A 14,866-nucleotide genomic window follows, 5' to 3' on the forward strand; every position below is an offset into this window, starting at 1 on the left:
TTCTAACCAAGTGCACTGGAGTTTAAATGTGAAGATAAACTTTTTAAAATATTGTGAGTTTGGTTATAAACCTACCGCACAGAACTTTATAATCAAAAAAAACCAAACCCATGCTTTTCAGTCCACCACCACCTAAAAACCAGAACACCAATACCTATTTGAAAGACACTAAGTACTTTAGCTTTCAAGCCTTTCAATCTTCTATACTTTTTTTATAAAAACTCAACATTATGCAAAAGCAGAAATTATCCAAAAGTTTCTTTGTTATAGGTATTTCTTCTTTCAGTTTTGGTATTGATTCAATCTCTCGATCTAAGCCATCGTAACTAAAAACCTAACTTCATTTCCTCCTCCTCCTTAAAGACAGATAATTAGGGGAAAGAAACTCAACAGCCCTCCCATTTACTGGAGTCTTGAGAGAAAATTTCAGGCTCCTTGTGCAAGTAAAATTATTCTATCTTAAATATTTCTAAATCACTTTATTGCTTTCTTTCAACTACTTATGTTTCCTCTGTTTATTTTCTCAGTGGTCATCAGATTAAAAAAATATCCTGTTCAGACTGAGCCCCTTACCACAACAATATACTTGCAGGAAAGGAGCCATTAGGCTGTGCTCTTTTGGTAGCCTTGAGTACAGCATGTTCAAGAGCAGAAGAAATAGTTTGAGTCACCTGTACAGAACTGCCTGCATAAAATTCACAAATAAAAACAGTATTACAATTCTTTGTGGCTTTATTTTTTTTTTATTAGGAATAAATAAATCTGATAAAAATGAATTAGGTGACAAGCATGATATATTAGTCAAACTTTGCAAGAAACGACCTTTATATAAAAGACCCTTATACCACAATAGAAATATAAATAGCACCTTACACGGATGCTCCATGCTCCCCCTCCTACATTACCAGCTTTTCTCTTGCTCACTCTCAGCATCAAGGATAGCAGGGATTCTTCTTCTGATAGCCTGTCTCACATTTTCACAGCTAAATGCAATAGACAACTGTGGTCTACACTTTTGCAGAATGCTCCTGGTTTTGATATATCTAAAGAAAGGAGAAAATGTCCATTTTGTGCATCACAAATTCATTTTTAAGGCCATATAACTGTCTTTTCTTGTGTCTGATTGCAATTTAGGTTTCTAAAAGGTATTTATATCCAATGGGTTTCTTCCTATCTCCCCTTAAATCACCACTGCCATCCTCATCCGTTTTGGTCACCTTAAAGCCACGTAACTGTTTTCTGTTCTGCAGGTGTTAACTTGAAACTATTCATTATGTGCCTCATATCTGAGTTTAGGAAGTCCTTATCTTACACAGTATTTCTTAATGTCCATGCTTTGTTGAATCTGGTAAATGCTAGTATCTGCAGGTCGATAACATAGTGCAAGCTTCTGGAACATGGTCAGCTTACTGTCAGTCTTACCTAATGTCAGAAAAACAAAATAAGATCCTTCTTTTTTCCTTTGTTTTCTCTTTCTTTCTTCCTTGTTTGGTTTTAACAGACACATATTTTCTATAAGAAACAAAAGTAACTGGGAAGCATTAAGGACTGAAACTACTTCCAGCTGAAAAAAATACAGGATATTCTAGAGAGTATTAAGGCCTTGATAGTTATAATAAGTGTTATCAGTAAGCATTTGAATAAATATGGCCTCTTCATTTATTGTCTGATAAAGAGTATCTGTGCAAGTAATTGCCAGGAAAAAGTGGACTAGCAAAAGACTTAAGAGGTTTACTCAGTTAAACAACAAAAAGCCCTCTTACAGCAGAAGCATTAAAGGCATTTTATTTGTATTTGATTTTTGCGTAATTCCTTTGGGGAATCTGGATATTATTATTCATTAAAATAAATTTACGTGTCCAACACGGAAGAACTATGAGTATTCCCCTTCAAAACAGGTTAATCAGATTATAAATACTGCAGGTGTAGAGCAGTGTCACTCAGTCCCACCAGCCTGAAAATTGTTATAAAAGGCACAATAAAGACATTCCACCACCATGTTCAGAAGCCGTGACCTATTCAGTTTGACAGTCTGCTGTAGAAGAAATTACAGCACTACTAATTAAAAGAAGTAACAACTAGATAGACTGATATCAGCTGCTGAGAACTTTTAACCACATAACATTATTTTATAATGCACGTAGCCAAGGGCACATGTTAGCAGAGACAGCTTTCATAACAATTCAGTCTAATCCACAACGTTTAAAGGCATGTTCTAGCCATGGTTTCCTTTATTTAAGGTCCAGCAGCATGGAAGCCGGGTTCTCCACGTAGGATTTCCACAGGTTAGAGAAGCGGGCCATGGTCGCTCCGTCAATGATGCGGTGATCAGCTGACCAGCTCACGTTCATTATTTGTGCCTTAAATACCTCACCTTTCCCATTAAACCGAGGGACAACCTAAAAATCGGAGGAAAGAAAAGCACTGAAATATTAAATACTTTCATTAGCAGATCTGTATTTTTTTGGTATTAATTTGTTGATCTAAATTTAAACATTTTGCTAAATTAGACAGCAGTAACACCCTTCAAAAAACCAACACCTTCCCGTTATTGTTTGTGCTGCAGATCAGAATATATTGCAAGCCAACATAATAAACAGTCACATCCTGCTTCCACCATTGTGGAAATACTGAGGTACTGAAAACCTTTCTTGACTCAAAAGTTTCTTTTTGAATAGTTTATTGCACTGTTAGTTCTCAAAGCGACTGTTTCCTCAAAGCATCCCCTGAACAAAATGCTCACAGGCTAGAAGTAGTCACTATAGTTTAATTTCCAGCTTCGATCTCAAATGCCTATAGGAAAGAATTAAGGGCTGAAATTCAGAAAATATAAAACTGCCTTTGCCACACAGATTTCTGTATGGATTCAGCTATCTGGCTCATGAAATTATACTTCATCATCAGGAGTTTTCTCCTTGATGATAGGAACAATGTTATCACCATGTTGCAAAATTTGTAAAAATATATTTATGTTGTTTCCTGATGACTAGAAGGCTAAACATAGATATGAGTGAAATATAACAGGATTCTAGAAAACAAATCTGAACCTTTGGTGTAAAAGACTTTTAGTTAAACATTTGGTGCCTGTACAGTCATCTAAAACCACCACAAAACTTTGCAATCACAAGCTATGCAATTTCTCTGATACAAAGAAATGTTTACAAAAGAAAAACAAAACAGAGACTCCAGTTTCACTTTCATTACAAATGACCTAAACACTCATATCACTGAGATGAAGTTACTATACCTGTATCTTTCCAAGTGCTCCAATAGCTACTTCAGGAGGTAGTATCACTGGTTTGGCATAAGTGCCACCAATCTAGAAAAGAAAAAGCTGGGGATATTATTTACCAAATAGTTTGGGGTTTTTTTAGAGCACATTGCATCTTGCTACAGGTTTTGTTCATTGTATATTAAACTTCAGTAAAGTTTTCATTTCAGAAGGAGTTTTCAGATGTTCTCTTTTTTCCTGTACTTACTGTGCCAATATTTGAAAGGGTGAATGTTCCCCCCGTGAGGTCACTTGTTCCCAGCTGGCCTGCAGAGCCCAAGGACTGCAGGCGATTCAGTTCAGCAGCAATGTCAAACACACTGCACACCTGGACGTTTTTCACGTTTGGGACAATTAACCCTTGCTCCGTGTCCATCGCAACTCCAATGTTGTGCGAAGCCTGCAACAAGGTTCATTAGCTGCACGTTATTACAGGCTGTCAACATAAAATGTATTTTACATAAAAAGGCACTTAAATCACATCTTCCTTATTTATCTTTTTAACCTAGAAAGTGCTGTCTGTAGTAAACAACTCCTTTATACAATTTTGAGGGGAGAAAAGGATGTAAATTTTTAAATATTAGCTTTCCACACCTGCAAATTGTTGGCAATTTCACACCCAGGGAATACAAAATCCAGGAATTAATTGCACACTGAAAACACTGAACTTTAGGATGATTGTAAGCCTAACAAAACATAAATAGCAGATTTTAAAGAGAACACTAAAACTGAAAAAAAAAGGAAACTCAGTTGCCTTTCATTTGCTAGAAGGAATATAAGGATTCTGAGAGATACTGATCAAAGAGCAGAAAAGGAGTTTGCACTGCAAGGGGCACATACACATCACTCAAGAAAATAGACACCAGCTTCCCAGAAGTATCAATCCAGCAGTTGGTATGAAAATTACATAATTTTTATCAAAACTGAGTTTAAAACATTACTTTAATACATAAGGGTTGAGTGTTGGAACAACAGTGCTATTACTAAAAAATTGTTGTATTGGATTTTTAAGTGTTCTCACTTTAAATGCTTGGCCCATATTCAGGTGAAAAATAAGAAATCACTACATTAATATGCAATTGTGAGGCAAGCCTGAATAACTAAGTGACTCTTGTTTAACAAATTAATGAAGTAAGTTCAATAATAAATCAAATCCAGATCTTAGAATGTGGACACACAAATTATTTTCCAGTACAACACCACAGTGTTGGTTTTAAATTAACTTAGACATTCTGAAAAGCCCTTGTTAGCTGTTATTTTAGGTTTTCTGCTCACAACTTTTATCAGTAATTTACAAACCTTATATGTGACATTTTGACAGTTTTCATCCAAGGAAGCATTAAGAATTGGATACTGCAATAATCCCAAAGAGGCTGCCTGTTAAATATAAGGGAAAAAAAAAGATAGATAGATTTTTATATTTTATAACCAGAAAGCTCCATGGAAAGGAAGTAATGGTAGGAGATAATTTAGGTTAATAACAATACAGATTTCCTCAATGCAATCAAATTTGGCTTAAAATCTCCTTATGTGTCTGTTGATACTTTGTCATTATTAGGATAGCAAAAAAAAAAGAACTTGCAAAACCCAAATATACATCAGACATATAAAAAATGATAATTCCTTTCCCCACTATAATTGAAGTTGAATCTGCATTTGCTATTTCTGCTCCACAATTCAAATCAAATATCCCAAAAGTTCTGAGATTCAGCTGCAATGTCATTCTCAGTTCTCAATTTAGATGACAATTTTTCAAGGAAGTAATATTAATTGTCCCTAAAGACAGTGAGCAGGATGAGAGCTTACACAGCACTCTAACTCAACCAGCATCACCAAAGGTTTCAGGTAAGCTCTGCTTTCAGTGCACAGTTTAGGCAGTGAGTGCATCAGTAGGAATATGGAACTGCATAGCAGCTAAATGAGTGCAAGTGCCTGGTCTTCTGAATAATAGAAGAGACACACTGATTCACCTTTTATTATTCAATTCACCATTCATTATTCAATTCAAATTATTCAGTACCAATGCTGTAGTAATAATAATAACAACAACAACGATGCATTTCATGTGAGGTTCATTTTAAAGGAACTTTAAAAATTAGATAGCTCCCAAAATTTGTTTTGTGCAATTCCAACACCTGGCGATGTTTACCCCCATACTGAATGACACTTAAGCTGCTCTATCCTTCCCCATTAATATTTCAAAAGTTTTCAATGATATTATATAACCCTCACTGCAATGCCAACTGTAAATTGATAAGCGGGTCAATAAACACGAAAAGCTGAGACTTTTCTTGTGATCTGTCATAATTCAGGTGATAGAGAGGTGCTCCAAACGTACAACAATCACTGAAAACATCTTGGCAAAAGCAGTGTAAATATTCCATTCCGTGCTCTGCTGCACATCTCACCTTTATGAAGAAAGGCATAAAGGAAAGCTTAACTCCACGGCTCTCAGCCAGAGCCTTCAGCTCTTCTCGCAGCTGAACAAGCTGAGTCAAATCAATCTCATCACAGTAACCAAAGTGGGGGATCTTCAGGGCTGCACTCATAGTCTTTACCATTGCCTTCTGAAAACCTGGAAAATATTTACTGACTTCTTAAACCAACAAAACGAGCTTCTGTGAATTTATAGTGACATCTAATTATTTGTTTCCATTAATCAAATTACACAACTTACAAAAACTAAACCAAACCAAAGCTAAATCACAAAAAGGACAGGGTAAAGAACACTTCAGGATCATCAGTTATTCAGTATATGTAACTCAATTTTTACAATGTAACACCTCACATTATATTACTGCATGTCTCTCCTACGTATGTATGAATTGGAAATCACGATATCATTATCTGCATTACTCTTTCCAGCCTCCAAAGAAACACTACTTGAAAGGCAAGCAAAAAACTTTTATCTTCCCCTTTTAATATGCTTTATTTTTTCACCTTATTGTCTTTTGTGGCACTCTTCTCCAGAACAATGTGAATGCTGAAGTACGCTGTTATTAAGTGCTGATAAACCCTTAAATCCACTGCACTTTGCCACTAACTGCATAATGATTCCTCTGACAAACCCATGTTTCAGAACTCCTACATCTTTCAGCACACATTTGAAGAATGAGCAAGTTCAGTTTGCAACCCAACTCCATCCAACCAAAACATGAACAAATCTTTCATAAAATGATTCCATCAGAGACGCTTCTTACAGTCACGCTCCCTGGCATGACAACAACGTGAAACCCACCCCCACCAGAAGGAGTCAGCTTTTCACAGAGCAACATTTGAACTGGTAGTCTACTGTGAACATGGTCTCAAGATTTCATATTTCTTGATTTACCTGTTACAGGTTCAGTTTTATCTTTTCCTGAAAACACAATGGGTCTGGAAACAGGTACTGGGATTTTGCGTGCTTTGTCCTTTGGAGCAGCTGGCACAGTCTCTGATTTTCGCAAAGGTGGGACAATTTCAGCCTTTGGTGATGGAGGTAAAATAGCTCCTGTTTGTTTGGCCAAGTAATTGAGTATGTCTTCTTTAAGGATTCTGTTATCTTTCCCTGTTCCAACAATTTCGCTCAACTTAATCTGAAAAGTACATAACAAGCTGTGACACTTCAGTTTTACAGCAATATAAAAATATCCTATATTGTGAGCTATGGTTAAAAATTATTCCCATTACCAATCCAACATACCAACAGTTTTCTTTCCTGTTCTGTAATTTATTAGGTACTTAACCTAATTGTTCCAATCGTCCAAAAGTCCCACTCTTTAGTTGCATATTTTAAGGAGGAACTATGAATACTACTTACCTCTTAATTACTTCATAGGATCAATAGTGAAATATGAATCTGAGGAAAGCTATTTGTGACTTAATTTTCTCTACTTATTGTTTTATTTTTCTCCTAAAAGTGCATCACAAACTTTCAAAACTAATGGAATATTCACAGATTCATAGGGAAAAAAAGGCATTAAAAAGACACTTAAAAAAAGATCACCTAGTATAACCTCTGCGCTAACACAAACCTGAACAACAGAATAAGCTGGCTACAACTGAGATTTTATTTTTCCCTCCTCCTTCTTCTGTCCTGGGATTTCTTATCTTCAGCCTAAAGCATCTGAGCTGCGTTTTAAGCCCAGTAATTCATTTTCTATCCACCATAATAATCAGAAAGCACAATAGTCTTCATTTCACAGCAGTTTTCACACATTCAAAATTATTTGAAAACAAGTCTTTCCTCTAGATCAATGTTCTTGTAGTCAGTCAAAATGCCATATAAAAGCTGGATAAAATGCAACAGGACCTTATTCAGCAAACCTACATTGTTCTCCATGGCCAGGCGACGAACTGCAGGGGTTGCTAATGTTTTGTGACCTTTTATCTCCTGGTGAGTGTGCTCTTCATGAGACATAGGAGGGGTTTCAACAACATCTTCTTCTGAGGCAACACCTGCAAATGAAAAGAAAAAAATTGACTTTACATGATGAGCATTTGTTAAATTCCAACTTTGAGCATTCTGTGATAGCTGAAGTTTTTAGCATTTACTCTGAGTTACTTGTGGATGGGAACACAGCTTGCTATAGGCTGCTGCTTAAGCTAAATAGTCAAAAGGATATATCCGGCTTTTGAGATTTTAAATTCTAATAAAATATAACAACTTTGTCTACTCAATTTTCTTGACTTTATAAAGGGAAAAAATATTACTTTTTAAGATTCTCAGGAAGAAAAAGTAAACTTCTCTGTCACTGATGTTTTCATGACAACAAACATAAAATATGCAAGAGAAAAAAATATCTTACAATACCTTTTGAAGCATCAATTTCAATGTCCACTAACGGTTTCCCAACAAAAGCAATATCATCTATACTGTAATGGAGTTTTCTAATGACGCCATCGTAACGACTGGTGATAGTAACAGAGGCCTTATCACTTTGTACCTCACAGATGCTGTCAAACTGAGACACACTGTCACCTTCCTTTATATACCTGAGAGAAAAGACACAGGCTACTGTAAGACACAAATAAGTGTAAAAATCTGTGCTGGGTGTTCTTTTGTTAAGTTCAGTTATGTACATGCCACAACACGGAAACGCATTCCAGACAGGAAGATAAATTCTCCATAATGGATACATTTGCTGTGCACTTTGCCTGGCTGCTGCAGAACCCTTTGTTGTGTGAAATGACACAATGATTTAGAGTATTGTCAAACACATTACACTGACTTTGGTAAAGCAGAGTTTTCTTGTCAGATTATAAATCATGTAAAATGTAAGAATGAGCCCAGCTTGGTCTGAATCTAAGGAAGTTCTTACTTTCTAACTGTCAGGATCAGTATATGATCTTCTACAGAAAGAGACGGGAATTTGTACAAAGAACAAGGCATTTCAGCACTGCCTTCCCTCACTGTACACTTTAATTTTGATTAATCCATTCATCACTGGCCTTTTACAAACAATTTCAAAGTTCAAATCTTGTAATAAAATCAGTAGAGAAGGGGTATAGGATAAAAATACATGGATTTGCTGGGCTAGTAATTTGTTTCTAAAGCTCAGTCTAAGGAAACATAATAAAAGACAGACCTCCTGAACACTGAAAACACTGATCACTGAAGGAAATCCTATACACAGGCACAATTAGGGCATCCCATTCCTTCCACCTTTTCCATTCACAAATAAACCAGACTACAGATAAACAAAATGTAAAGTTCAGTATGTCCCAGGTTTTAAAATCTGGAAAATGAAACTTGAAAAGCTTCACTAGTAACCCTGAAAATATTTTCTCAGACAACTAATTTATAACAAAGCTAAAGCTGTTAAATAACCCCTTGATTTCTTAGTATATTTCTAAGAAAGCAGAGCTTACCATTCTTTTACAGTCACCTCTGTAATCCCTTCTCCAATGTCAGAAAGCTTAAACTGGACAATTTGGCCACATGAAACTTAAAACAGACAATAGGAAAATACAGCATGTTTAATATTAAATACAAGATATCAGGCAGAAAAATCTGAATGCATCAGAAAGTTTACATACCAGCCATATACAAGCCTCTATCATAACACTCATAAAATAGCAAAATAAAATAAATGATTTTATTATGAAAAAGATTACCAGCAGATGTTCTGAATAATCGCTGTTGATGACTAAACTTGAGGGCAGATTTGTCAAACACGCACACATATTTTGATTTTATAACACGAATGCTGCTGCACGATCTAACACGGTGAATGCACACCTGGGGAGAAAAGTCTCAAGTGTTAATACAGTGCACTGAGGAACGCAGAGCTCATTTAATATTCCTGACGCAACATAATTCTAAAATAGTTTCATTCTAGTCTATGTAAGAGAAGTTCTTAAGCAAACACAATTGCACTGAATACATATTTAACCATTACACTGGCATAAGCCTTGCCAGGTCTTTGACTTCTTTCACTAACACAACACAGGGGGAGATCAAAGCCACAAGAAAATAACAAATTAACAAAAATCATTGCAAGATCTGGTAAGAGATTCATACTTGCTATTGTTTCTCTAAGGAATTAGCTTAATCAGGACATGCACACACAAAGCACACATAGTATCAACTACAGCAGCCATCTGAAATATTTTTATCCAGAATGAATGCTGGAAGGGGCTCCTAGACTGCAGGGAAAAGCAGCATATTTTTCTTCATCAGTTCTTATTCCAATCAAAGGGTGATCAGAAATACTAACTGGAAAGGAAATTCACACCAGAGGGCACAGAAAGTTGTCCTTTCATTTTTGTTAATATATTAAGAGGCAGTCATCTTCAAGTAAATATCATTTCATATAACTTAAAAGACCTTTTTTTAAGAACTGGGCATTAGATGGTTTTCTTTCATGGTTACAATTATATTTATCCAGAAAACAACTTAAAAGGGTCCACAGAATTTTCTGAAAGGTTCTTCAGACGAAACCTTATGCTTTAAAGCATCATGTAATCAGTCATGATTGTGGTCAAAGGCACAGCCAGTAGTACTTGCATTGACATAAATAGGTATTTTATTAATCTCAACACAAGTTAGTCCAGACATCTTCTTATTTAGTAAAATTTAACTTTAATGTAATTCTGATGTTATGTTGTCTCAGAGTGCTGTAAAATTTATAAAAATAATAATTTCTCTGTGGATACTATCTCTAATTAATTTAGAGATATGAAAAAATTCAGGTGCTACAATGTACCTCAAGTAGCTCAAAACTGTAAAATTTAGAAATTGTCTTCTTAGAGGAGCCAGAAAACAGCACACCTGCATGGGAAAGTTCATTTTAACTTCTTTTTTGAAAAACCCTTTCAGTAATTACAGAGCATACAAAAATTCCTGGTTGCCCTCCCCCCACCCCAAACTGTTCAACTATTTGATATTACGTCACGCTTTTTAAAAAGTAGAATATTCATGAAGCCATAAAATCCTGACAATGTAGGCATTTTATGTACTGTTTAATCCAGCATTGCAAGCTATATTTAATATCATCTTTCTTTAAGGAACGAGCATTTATACAACACAGTCTACCACAATGGACACAACAAAGTTACATTGTATGAGTTACTTTACAGCCACCTGCTATTAAGGTGGTATCTACTGATCTAGAATAAGTATTTTTTCTAACTCCTATAACAAGCAAACAGAAAATCCTTTTCATTAGTCCTCCAAACAACTTTCCCTATCCAACAATCAGGTTACATGGTAATTTTAAGCTATGGAAAATCCTATTTTATGAACACATTTAAAATTCTCATTAGATTACAAAAGTGGTATATCACGTACATCTTCACAAGCCTATTTTCCCCTATTTTTGATCCTGATATTTTTTCCCCCTGAATGTTACATAAATATGTTGCAAGAAAAGGTGACAAGGCCTTTTTGTCCCAAACTTACAATAAAATTCTTTTCTCTTTATATGACCCTAAATGAAAAACATTAAATATTTACCTGTGAAGATGATCACAAGGAGCACATCAAATCTCTGAACTATTTCTAAATGGGAAGTTTCACAATGATTTCCATGTGTTTTTAACATTTGGTAACCAGTGCAGGTAGTGATTTAGTAATGTCACTGCCAAAAAAAGAGACTGGTTTTGTTACAGAAAAGTTACCATGATGTTTCATATTATATTTGTAGGCATAATTCAGAACTCCTGCATTTTTTAAAAATGGAATCTTTTTGGTTTGCAGTTTTGCAGATTCCTTACTAAAAAGTTGGTGTGCTAGTATGTTACAGTAGTAAGACACTGCACAATCTCTTCATAGAACACTGTTCTTTCTTAAAAAGAAAAATATTAAAATCCAATACATGAAGAGATTGCACTTATTAATTTCAGTATTTAATCAGTACTATTTTCCATGTAATGGCAAATAAGGAAATAAAAAAGCATAAAAAAGGACAAAATTAGCTCTAATACCCATAGCATACCCATCCACACATCTTGATGACTGGAAAAATTTAGCAATAACAACCCAGCAAGTCCAGTACTATCAGTTATGTTTATGTCACCACTATTACACTCTACTGCAATTCAAAGGCAATAATGGCCCAGCAAGACAACACCTTTCCTGGGCAAGAATTGATGTGCAGAGTTACTCTGGCAAGAAGAAATGAGAGCCCACCCAGCCCCTGGCCAGTTCTGAGGACACATCAGCCTGTTGACCAAGAGCTGTGGTTTGAGCCCAGCCAACACGGGAGCTGCTGCTGTTTGGGGGAGAACTGCCTTGCCCTTAGGTTCAGGTTTGGTTGTTTCCTTAAAAAGAAGCCAACTGTGATTTTCTAAATTACCACTGATCGTAAAAATCTACTTCTGGCCTCGGGAAAAAAATATTTTTATGCAACCTGCAGGGAACCAATTACCTGATGGAGCAACACTAAATTTCAAAGTCAAATTGAATAGTTTGTGCTAATAGGCAATGACTTCTCATTAAAGGATACTCCCCTATTGAACTCTCTTGACTTGCTGTCACATTGAGTCATTTTAAAGAATATTTACTTGCACTGGGTTTGGTTTGCAAACATATTCTGTATCTCCAAGTATATAGTTGCCTATACAGTAAAGCATACTTTAGTCTGAGGTTATTCCTCACCTAAATAACTGGCACACATCCCAGTGTCCAGGTAACTGCCATTTCCCTACCACTTTACAAAAGGGCCCCCAGGTTCCTTTTTTTCCTTCACAATTTACAGCCCCCAGGGACAATCACTGTGACTTTGTCCTTCTTCCTTCTGCTAGCCAAAGTGTTTACAAAGGCATGGGGAATAATAAAATAAAGCCCTTTAATATTATAATAACCAAATTCTTGCTTGGAACTTATCACTGTTTCACAGCAGATGGTCACAAGAATTAGCATCTAGCAAGGTTCAAAATGTGCTTGCAGGAAACATACACTAAAAACCAGCCAATTCTATAGTTCAGCATGCACATAGATAAGATGAGCATTTTCATCTTATCAGAATCTACCTCTGGATTTAAGAGTAGATGGTTAGAAAGAAAACCAAAAGGAAACTTAATTTCAATGGTCTTACTTAGTAAAATTAGTTATAAATAGCCTAAAACCAGATTACAAAAGAAGCACTTAAAAATCCTCAACATTATGATTTAAAAATACAATATGAACTATTATTTAGAGAAAAATAATGGAAACTAGAATTGATCCTGAAGTTTGTATCTACTTATCTTATAAAAGTTATTTATTTTTCTGACATTCCACAAAACAGCAGTGACATAATTGGAAACCAACACTTCACAACATCAGGAAGACTATAATACAAGAACACGGAAGAAAGCGTGAATTAATCTTCACGACGCTGAACGTTTAGGAGACTGTAAGTGTCCTAAAAGGAAACCAAGTAAATTCCCTCCTTATGGTAAAGTATCTCAGCTACTTTTCAAGTATCAAGGCTCCCAGGATTCAAAGAAACACGTTTCCCTTTTTTGTATGTGCAGCCGCCCCGTCCCCGTGCGGATGCGGAACGCACAGGGAGCTGATGGAGGGCGGAGGAGCGGCGATGGCAGCGCAACGAACAGGCAGAGCAACGGATCAGACGACATAGAAATAACAGGAGAGAAGGATGTCACTGGCTTATTACAGACAGGCACGCCTTCCTTCCACAGGGAACACGGGCAACGGGGAGGACATTCCGGGGCTGCGCGGGGCGGAGGGGGTCGGCTCTGGGGGTTCCTGAGGAGCGGGGACGGGCTGAACGCCAGGGGCAGCCCGGGTTGGGCAGGCCGGGCCCCTGCCGGGGACACGGGCACCTGTGCGCACCGGGGTGCGGGAAGGGCTAGGGGCGGCTGAGGCAGCCGGGCAGGGCTGAGGGCGGGCGGGGGAGCCGGGGCACTGCCCGCCCGCGGGCACTGCTGAGCAGCCAGGCAGGGGAACTGGGACACTGCCCGCCCGCAGGCACTGCTGGGGCGGCCGGGAGGGGAGCTGAGGCGCTGCCCGCCCGCAGGCGCGGGGGAGGCGGCAGGTCCGCGAGCGTGTGGTGTTTGCAGCCGCGCGGTGCTCGCGGGCTGCCGGCCGGACGGCAGCGCCGGGGCTCGGGGATACCGCCGCCGCCGAGGCGGGCATGCTGCGCGCTATCCCGCCCCTCCCCGGCTGAGCACCGGAGCGGGGGCCCCGCGGTTCGGCAGCTGCTCCTCAGCGCGGTCACGGCCGCCATCTTACCCCGGGCAGCGCAGCCCCTCACACCCCCCCGGCCCAGCCAACCGGCGGCGGCCGCGCCGGCCCAGCCAACCAGGCGGCGGGCGGGGCCGCGGGGGGCGCGGGCCGGGCGGGGCCGGCGGGGCCCGGGCAGTGCCCGCGGGGCGGGCGGGACGCGGCCCCGGTACGGCAAAGCTGCTGGCGGCGGGCAGGGCGTGCGGCTTCCCTGGGTAGCGGGAGGGGCAGCGCCAAGGGCCCGGCCGTTCCCGATACACGTGTAATAAAGTCCCGAGTGTGCCTGCCTGACCAACGCTCCCGTGTCTGTTCTTCCACCTGGAAGGAGGTTGAAGCCAGGTGGGGCTCGGCCTCTTATCCCAGGCAACTAGCGACAGAACGAGGGGACATAGTCTTAAGCTGCGCCAGGTGAGGTTTAGGTCGGACATTAGGAAGAATTTCTTCACAGAAAGGGTGATTAGACGTTGGAACGCACTGCCCAAGGTGGTGGTGGTGGAGTCACCGTCCCTGGAGGTGTTTAAGGAAAGACCGGGCATGGTACTTAGTACCATGGTCCGGTTGACAGGGTGGTGTTCGGTCATAGGTTGAACGCCATGATCTCAGAGGTCTTTTCCAAAATAACTGATTCCCTGATTCTGAGGAAAACTCGCTCGTAACCGCGAGGGCAGCAGTCCGGCCGCTCTCCCCCGGCGCTGACCTGCATGCGCTGCGGTTGTCACCGCTCCGGCCCTTGGCCGGATCAGGGAAAGGCATTGCCTCCCTCAAGACTCCGAGCCGCGGCAGCCCCGCCTGTGCCGGCCGCGCTCGGTACCGCGGGGAGGCGGGACCGGCTGCCCGGGCAACGGGACCCGGCGGCTGCTCCTCCCTCGGCAGCGCGGGGCGGGCGGCGGAGCGAGCAGGCGCAGAGCGAAGGCGCCTCCCGCCCGCCCCGCCCCGGCACCGGC

At 39.5% G+C, this 14,866-nt stretch overlaps 1 protein-coding gene across 6 annotated transcripts in view; it reads right to left on the reverse strand.

Annotated features, from left to right (window-relative positions):
* DBT (dihydrolipoamide branched chain transacylase E2) overlaps nucleotides 1–13,930 on the reverse strand; it is a 14,712-nt gene extending 782 nt beyond the window's left edge. For 2 of the 6 annotated variants that reach the window (XR_007627724.1, XR_007627725.1), the window contains exons 1-12: nucleotides 11,208–13,151; nucleotides 10,459–10,523; nucleotides 9,368–9,491; nucleotides 9,122–9,197; nucleotides 8,064–8,245; nucleotides 7,581–7,708; nucleotides 6,603–6,846; nucleotides 5,680–5,846; nucleotides 4,571–4,648; nucleotides 3,480–3,671; nucleotides 3,248–3,319; nucleotides 574–2,399 (exon numbers count right to left, since the gene is read on the reverse strand). Coding sequence is in view for 3 of the 6 variants with exons in the window: in XM_050306806.1 (XP_050162763.1) it covers nucleotides 2,232–2,399; nucleotides 3,248–3,319; nucleotides 3,480–3,671; nucleotides 4,571–4,648; nucleotides 5,680–5,846; nucleotides 6,603–6,846; nucleotides 7,581–7,708; nucleotides 8,064–8,245; nucleotides 9,122–9,197; nucleotides 9,368–9,491; nucleotides 10,459–10,523; nucleotides 11,208–11,295 (1,584 nt within the window). In the remaining 3 variants the exon portion in view is untranslated. Of the gene's footprint in view, nucleotides 1–330; nucleotides 2,400–3,247; nucleotides 3,335–3,479; nucleotides 3,672–4,570; nucleotides 4,649–5,679; nucleotides 5,847–6,602; nucleotides 6,847–7,580; nucleotides 7,709–8,063; nucleotides 8,246–9,121; nucleotides 9,198–9,367; nucleotides 9,492–10,458; nucleotides 10,524–11,050; nucleotides 11,055–11,207; nucleotides 13,152–13,870 lie in introns of those variants that run through there. The other 4 variants (XM_050306806.1, XM_050306808.1, XR_007627726.1 and 1 more) reach the window with 4 other exon arrangements.
* Nucleotides 13,931–14,866: the final 936 nt, after the last annotated feature.

This window comes from Myiozetetes cayanensis, unplaced genomic scaffold (assembly GCF_022539395.1).
Source record: "Myiozetetes cayanensis isolate MyiCay16 unplaced genomic scaffold, myiCay2020 scf12, whole genome shotgun sequence".
Classification (NCBI taxonomy): domain Eukaryota; kingdom Metazoa; phylum Chordata; class Aves; order Passeriformes; family Tyrannidae; genus Myiozetetes; species Myiozetetes cayanensis.